Genomic DNA, 8,538 nt, shown 5'->3' on the forward strand with positions numbered 1-8,538 from the left:
TGAGCCTCCTCCACCACAACAAACAGCTGCTCGCTGCTGTCCACGTCGAACGCACGGTGAGTTCCCACCTCGATGCTGAAGAGTAGTGTGTGTTCTATTTTGAACGGGTCTTCTGATGTTACTTTGACTGTTTTGATATAAGCGTCTTTGACTGTAGTATTGATTAGTTCATATATTGTGCTCTTCTGTGACTTGTCGTACGTTTGCAGCAAACTTCCTGTTTCCGTTATCAGGCACATACTCTTTGATCCACCTCTACATTTATACGTATGTTTTCCAAAGCCATTTTTCTGTGTCGCTAAACTGGCTCCTCTTATGTCAAATCTTTCGCACGGTGCATCTTCTTTTGACTTTCGTCGTGCAAACGACACACAAACAGTGTCGTCATCCTTGGGACGCAGACTGAACACTTCAGTATCATCCCCGTCTCCACAAGAAAACATCTTTTTCACCGTGACTTCGGGCGCTACTGCTTCTTGGACTTTCTGGACACTGCCGAAGAACTTTGTGATGTACTGCTTCATAGCATCTTCCGCCATTGCACGGCTCAGCTCGGGTCGCCAGATCTTCTCTTGGCTGGAGTCAGGTTCGTCACAGCCTGGGGACTGCCCCGCCCCTCTCTCATCTCCTTGGCAACAGTGAGCAGTTTAAGGCTGGTGCCGCTGTCGATGGCTTGCTGTGTCTGTTGTTGCAGTTGACACAGTTCACCAATGTTGTTCCGCTTGCTATCCAGTTCCTTGTTGATTTGACTCTCAATCTTTCCACTGACTGTGTCTAGAGATGTCAGTGTTTCATCGCATATCTTGTTCACCATGGCAACTAGAGTGGCGCGCTTATTTGTTACGGCTGCCTGTAGTGCTGCCTTCTTGTCCTGCACATCTTTCAACTCTTTGCTCTCTGCCGAGACTTCGTCAGTCATGTAGGACACCGCTTTCCGCAGACGAACCTGGCTCAGTTTCAGCTCACTCTTGGCTTCGCTGGCTGCCTCTGACAGATCCTTGGTGCTGTGCAGTTTGTGTTTGGTCAGCACGCACTTCAGACATACCGCTAGCTTGCAGTCTTCACAGTACAGATCCAGTTCCTGGTTGGAATGGGTCAGACACAAAGTTCCATCCCGTGCTTTGTCCAGGTCTTGAGGATTGAGGTAGAAGTTGTTCTGGAAGCTGCCCACTCCCCCCTGAGGGACTGTAACCTGCTCTCGACATTGAGGACAGGGGAAGGTCTTGGATTTAAGGTGTGTCGTTAAGTCCTGCAGACACTTGACGCAGAAAGAGTGAGAGCAGGGGAGCAGCTTTGGAGAGGTGAAGATCTCCAGACAGAGAGAACAGCTCAGAGCTTCCCTTCTCTTCTCATGGGCAGGGGCTCCGCCTGTTGCCATGGTGATTGTGTTGTGCTAAAGGGCCAAGGCCTCCGCAACCTGAAGTAAACATACAGATAATAAGTTTAACTTGGCTTCAAAACCATCCTAAACCAAATATTTCAATACTTAAAACTCTAACATGGAAGTGGGCGTTTGTCTGGTAGCTTGTTGCCTCTTATTATTTCCTTGTTAGTGGTGTTTGTGTGTGGAACTTTCATAGAGGAGATTGTTTGATAGTGTTGCCAATCTGCCAAGTTTTGTGAGCTGACCCTTTCAAGATTCCCATTCCTACCGAGCAAGCTTGTTCATGGTATGATGCTACACACTCATTGTTTCATCATTTCTTTCTTTTAACGTGTGTGGTGCCTCAGTTGTATGGGGGTTTGTAATGATTTGAAAAACGAGATGAGGTCTTGTCTGTCGACCTGTACTCTGCATTAACCATTTTCTGTTGTTGTTGTTGTTGTTGTTGTTGTTGTTGTTGTTGTTGTTGTTGTTGTTGTTGTTGTTGTTGTTGTTGTTTGTGTTGGTGTTGTTGTTGTTGGTGTTGGTCTTACTCAAATTGTCAATGATAGCCTGTTATCTGGTGTTTTTCCATCATTGTTCAAAACTGCACTTGTCAAACCACTTCTCAAAAAAACTAGTCTTGATGTCAATATTTTGAAAAACTATCGCCCTGTATCTAATTTATCATTCTTGTTCAAAGTTTTTGAAAAGGTAGTTTTGAAGCAGCTGTTGTCATATTTGAACACCCATGATTGGATCTCGCACTCTCAGTCCGCTTATCGCCTTTCTCACTGTACTGAAACAGCCCTACTTAAAGTAATCAGTGACATTCTGTCTGCTCTGGATGGTGGTGATGTGTCAGTGCTTACCCTACTTGACCTTTCTGCAGCGTTCGACACGATTGACCATGTCACGCTTCTCCATAGACTTCAGACTCTGTACGGCATCTCCGGTCCACCGCTAGCATGGCTTGAGTCCTATCTCATTGGCAGCCCCACTTTCTTTCGGGGTTCCTCAAGGTTCAGTACTCGGTCCCATCCTTTTCATCATGTACACTGATTCAAAACCATTCTGTTTTAAATCAGTCTTTTGCTGATGACACCCAGCTGTATAAACCCAGTCCCCCTGCAGAGACACATTCCGCCATCCAGACCATTCAGACATGCATCACTGATGTTAAATCTTGGATGGTCGATAACAAACTTAAGCTGAATGATGATAAGACTGAAGTCTTACTGTGCAAAAAGAAGAACACTACATTTCCCTCTCCCCAACCTGTTTCTGTTCAAATAGGCAACACCGACATTCTTTTCTCACCATCAGCTAGAAACCTTGGATTCACCCTTTCATCTGACATGACCCTCAACAAACATATATCTTTAGTCTGTAGAGCAGCTTATTTTGAGCTTCGTAAGATCAGCACCATTCGCCACACACTCTCCTCTCAAACAACTAACACTCTTGTCTGTGCCTTTGTTCTTTCTACACTTGACTACTGCAACTCTCTTCTCTCTGGCTGTCCTCTGTACCTCCTGCATAAACTACAAAAAGTCCAAAACTCAGCAGCACGCCTCATTCTCACAGCACGAAAACGAGATCACGCAACATCACTTCTTCACCCACTGCACTGGTTACCTATTCAAGCCCGCATTGACTACAAACTGTCCACCCTCTGCTTTAACTTCTTTTCTGGCTCGTCTCCTGCTTACTTCTCTGAACTCCTCACCGTCTATTCTCCAGCAAGACAACTCCGTGCCTCTTCTGACTGTCGCATCCTTACCATTCCACACACCAAAACCAAAACATACGGACAACGCACTTTTACTTTCTGCGCACCCACACAATGGAATTCTCTCCCCTTTCACATCCGCCACTCTCAGTCACCCCAAGCATTCAAACGAGCACTTAGTACACTTAAAACGCACCTCTTCAAGAAATACAACCCCTGATTTTGTTTTTCTCAGTCCATCAGTAGGCTACATGTAGTGTTTTTGTTGTTTTAGTGATTTTTCACTACCTATTTTATTCATGTTTTTTATTACTTAGTTAGTGGAAGAATCTGTTGTAATGTATGTTTGATGGTGTATGCTTTTAATTAAGCGTTGTTGACTATGAATGTAGATGTAAATGCTTGTATAACTGTGTTTTAATTTTAAATGTGTCAAGCGCAAAGAGCATAATTGTAAAGTTATGATGTTGCGCTATATAAATGCTCATTTATTTATTTATTATTTATTATGTTGTCGTTGTTGTTGTTGTTGTTGTTGTTGTTGTTGTTGTTGTTGTTGTTGTTGTTGTTGTTGTTGTTGTTGTTGTTGTTGTTGTTGTTGTTGGTGGTGGTGGTGGTGGTGGTTTTAATGTCAACGGAGCGACTGCCACCAATATCATTTGGTTGCAGAAACGGTTTCATCGTTTTTGGGCAAGATTATGACGAAAGGAAAGAAAAATATTCGCCGTTCGGAATCTTTTTATTCTTGTTTGAGTCAATGTGTCCAGGCCCAAACAAAAGACTTTACTACAATTTGATATGCCTCAAGTAAAAGAGATGTTGGACAGTTAAAATATGTTTGTCTTGTGTTCACCAACCCCCCCCCCCCCCCCCACCCCCACTCCTCCAAACAATCTTCCCTAAGGGGTATTTGCACACAGGGTTGTTCTGATCAAAGAGCAAAGGTTACAGCAGAGGTGGGGGGGGGGGGGGGGGCGCCGGGACTGAGGTTCGCTTCTGTGATATCAAAGCTAAGAACTGCTTTGCAAACCCGCCCCCCCCCCCTAATCCTCCCTCCCCCCCCCCCGCCCCCCCGCACCGTTGAATAAAGTACAAACGACTCGTCATACGATATTCACCCTTTCTGACTTCGGTTGTCAGTTGGCGAGCGGCTGTGAATGCGACACTGAATAGGCGTGCAGAAAATCTAGTCATTGATGTATGTTTAACGTTTAGCCAAAGCGTATTCCACACAGGCTAAACGTATACGCCACACACACGCCACATACACACCACACAGACACACATACACACACACACTACTACAACTAGCATGTGAATATTTTAAAAGTGGCCCTTACTAATGTACTCTACAAAACATTATCGAGACATCAAGTAAATAGAAAGAAATTTAGTCAGCAATAAACTATTGTATTTGATTCAGCATACTCCATGTGTAGAAAGTGCGCGAGTTTGTTTTGATATAGCCTTTCTCATTTATTGTTTCTATAAGAAGTTTTTATGTAGTGAGTTCCAGACATTCCATATAAAGAGAGACACAGACTGAGATACAGAGACAGACAGAGTAAATTCTTGGTAGCTAAATCGAGCTGTTCTGAATTTAGTTTTTTTTTTAAATCATCGATGACTTCATCAAGTTAGTCGAAAATAGTGAAGTTTCAGATGGCAATACCATTTTGTATCTTCTCTTGGAGAGGTGTCCCAGTCTTTGACCAGTCAGTATCAATGTAAGCAAATGGCTGCAATGGTGTGGTATCTATGCAGTGTTAGATTGTGACAGACGTGAACAAGATTGGTTGCAACGAATGACAAGACTCAACTCATGCAGTGACATCGTCACATGTTATCCACCCGTACCCGTCTGTCAACATGAACTTTGCCCCTGAGCCTGTCGAGTTTCTGGAAGGTCTCCAACTATCGCCATTTTGGTGCAAAACTGTGGTCGCTTTTCTATTTGAGTTTTATTTACATCAAGCTTTTTGGCCAAAGGGGGTTTTGAATAGATAACATTGGCTATCTTTTCAAGTCTGAACAAAATGTATGTACACGTTCAAAGCGGAAATTGAATAACAGATAGAATGTTGAAGTTCCAAAAAGTTCAGAATAAGAAACCAAGATCAATCAATCAATCAATATGAAGCTTATATCGCGCGTATTCCGGGGGTACAGTTCTAAGCGCAGGGATTTATTTATTTTATTTTTTAATTTTTATTTTAAGATTGGCTTGTAAATGGAACCATTCTTGTGTTTGTTTATTTTTTGTGTATTCTAAATGTGCAAAAAACTGTTCAGGTGTTTCTGAGAAGGTTTGTTGGAACTAAGCATTGGAGAGTGTTGTAAAATACACCTGGTTGACAGTCACTAGCAAGGTCCACTTTCAAGCGTCGCTTCTCAGAAAAGTCAGTTTGGCCACAAAGCACAAATACCACAACAGTTTGGTATTAGTATCAACAGAGATATATATATATATATATATATATATATATATATATATATATATATATATATATATATATATATATATATATATATATATATATGTATAGGTTACAACACGAGTGGTTTTTTATATGGCTTGTATTTCAGTCAAGACCCAGCGGATGAATATCATCGGGAGACACGAGCCTCTGGCGAGTGTCTCTCGATTGATATTCCCGCTGGGTCTTGACTGAAATACAAGCCATATAAAAAACCACGAGTGTTGTAATCTGTATATCCCATTCTACCATCAAACACAAAGTGTAGACTACTAGCGGCACTGTTGCGATCTGTGCAGGGTAAAACTGTTGCCAGCGAGACTTAGCCCTTTTGCAACCTTAAACTAAGTGACCGTCGCTGAAAAAATAAAACGAATGAGTGCATCGATAAGTACGCGGTAACACTACTTTCAGACCATTTAAAAGCTTTAAGTAAAGGTTCATAAGTTGCAAGAAAGTAATGAAGTCGAATAGAAATTAATTTAGTTGAAGCGCACAATTCTTTTGTTTTGCGTTTCAGGTCGGCAGAACGGGCGAAACGGGTTTGGGACCCATTTGGCTTACTCGATTCAGAATTGATTCCACGTTGTTTTTCTCGAACGTGTGTAATTAGGCTTATTGACAGAGAAGCAAATCTTAGGGAACAAATATGTAGGTTTAGATTTAACCATTTGCTCCCTATTTGAAATGTATCTACGTGATAAACTGTTTTGCGAGTGTGTTTGCATGGATGAACTTAAACTGGTATGGGTGAGAGGAAAACGCGACCGACACGTCTGTCACCGCCGATTGATTGCATTTTGAAGGAATATGACTGGATTACGGAAAAATATGTGGACTTACTGCAGAGCCAGGCAAAAGAGTAGACTTGCTCGCAAAACACGTGAAACAGCCGATGTTTGATAGCTGAAGGCGCACACCGGCAAAACACACTACCGACAGATTCTCAAAAGTCGTCTGCTAACGATGCAAGGGGAGGGTACTCGTGTTTTTGTTTTGGTTCGCTAGCATCAGGTTATCTTGTAAGTTGAATGTTCGTTTTTTTCGACCTGCATTGCTTTCATAATGAAAGAAACTTTTGCTTATTGCATCTCATACATCAGATCAGTTCTGAGATTCATTTTTGCGTGCAACTGATATGGTTTTCTGAGCCGTGCAATACGATTTTAGAACTTCATACAAATGTGTCACATTGTTCGGCGCGAGCGAGGTCAAAGGTCGGGAGGAAAGTAGTCCTTTGCCCAAATCGGAATCTGCACTATCATATATTTTTTGGAGTCCATGATGTATTTATTGAGCTATAAAAATACAACATATATACCCATACTGAAGTAACAGAGACAAAGAAGGGAGGTCATGGGATATATATATATATCCCATGACCTCCCTTCTTTGTCTCTGTTACTTCAGTATGGGTATATATGTTGTATTTTTATAGCTCAATAAATACATCATGGACTCAAAAAAATATATGATAGTGCAGATTCCGATTTGGGCGAAGAACTACTTTGCTCCCGACCTTTGACCTCGCGCCGAACAATGTGACACATTTGTATGAAGTTCCAAAATCGTATTGCACGGCTCAGAAAACCATATCAGTTGCACGCAAAAATGAATCTCAGAACTGATCTGATGTATGAGATGCAATAAGCAAACGTTTCTTTCATTATGAAAGCAATGCAGGTGGGAAAAAACGAACATTCAACTTACAAGATAACCAGATGCTAGCGAACCAAAACAAAAACACGAGTACCCTCCCCTTGCTTCGTTAGCAGACGACTTTTGAGAATCTGTCAGACCGTCCTTACCTGGCACGGTTGGGCTTCGCTATCATCAGCTGTTTCACGTGTTTTGCGAGCAAGTCTACTCTTTTGCCTGGCTCTGCAGTAAGTCCACATTGGCGATGAAGGTATCTAAGAACTTAACATGTGTGTATTTTTCCGTAATCCAGTCATATTCTTTCAAAATGCAATCAAGCGGCGGTGACAGACTTGGGTCCTGTTTTCATCGCATCAATACCAGTTTAGGTTCATGCAAACACACTCGCAAAACAGTTTATCATGTAGATACATTTCAAATAGGGAGCAAATGGTTAAATCTACATATGTGTTCCCTAAAATTTGCTTCTCTGTCAATAAGACTAATTGTATAATAATGCGTTCGAAAAAAACAACGTGGAATCGATTCTGAATCGAGTCGAGTAAGCCAAATGGGGGCCAAACCGGTTTCCCCGTTCCGCCGACCTGAAACGCAAAAGAATTGTGCGCTTCAACTAAATGGATTTCTATACGACTTCATTACTTTCTTGCAACTTATGAACCTTTACTTAACGCTTTTAAACGGTCTGAAAGTAGTGTTACCGCGTACTTATAGATGCACTCATTCATTTTATTTTTTCAGCGACGGTCACTTAGTTTAAGGTTGCAAAAAGGCCATGTCTCGCTGAAAACACTGTTTCACACTCCACAGATCGCAAAAGTGCCGCTAGTAGTCTACACTTTGTGTTTGATGGTAGAATGGGATATACAGATTACAACACTCGTGGTTTTTTATATGGCTTGTATTTCAGTCAAGACCCAGCGGGAATATCAATCGAGAGCCACTCGCCAAAGGCTCGTGTCTCCCGATGATATTCATCCGCTGGGTCTTGACTGAAATACAAGCCATATAAAAAACCACTCGTGTTGTAACCTATACATATGTTACAGTTAATCTGTGAAACCAGGGAATACGTGTATTAACTAAACTATTTTAGGTAATACATGAATTAACTGGGTTTTTTCCGTCAGTTAATTAATGTATTACATAGTTAATACACGTATTCCCTGGTTTCACAGATTAACTGTAACATATATAAGACCCTTACCTTTTTACTCAAGTCCCAGCGGTAGACTTTCGCACTCGAGTTGAAATCACTGACTGCGCAAGAGAAGCCACACCGAGAAATATCAGTCCGTTCTTTCAAG

General features: G+C 41.8%; 1 protein-coding gene across 1 annotated transcript; it reads right to left on the minus strand.

The window, feature by feature from the left end:
• Positions 1-547: 547 nt before the first annotated feature.
• Positions 548-8,538, minus strand: LOC138977021 (tripartite motif-containing protein 3-like). The gene is made up of 2 exons (XM_070349911.1): positions 8,439-8,538; positions 548-1,417 (listed from the first exon to the last, which is right to left on the minus strand). The coding sequence occupies exon 2, from the start codon at positions 1,376-1,378 to the stop codon at positions 548-550; it is 831 nt and encodes a 276-aa protein (XP_070206012.1). The 5' UTR covers positions 1,379-1,417; positions 8,439-8,538.

This window comes from Littorina saxatilis, linkage group LG9 (assembly GCF_037325665.1).
Source record: "Littorina saxatilis isolate snail1 linkage group LG9, US_GU_Lsax_2.0, whole genome shotgun sequence".
Lineage (NCBI taxonomy): Eukaryota > Metazoa > Mollusca > Gastropoda > Littorinimorpha > Littorinidae > Littorina > Littorina saxatilis.

Coding starts and splice junctions, on each gene's coding strand:
- LOC138977021 (XM_070349911.1), bottom strand. CDS start 1,378: ATGGCAACAGGCGGAGCCCCTGCCCATGAGAAGAGAAGGGAAGCTCTG.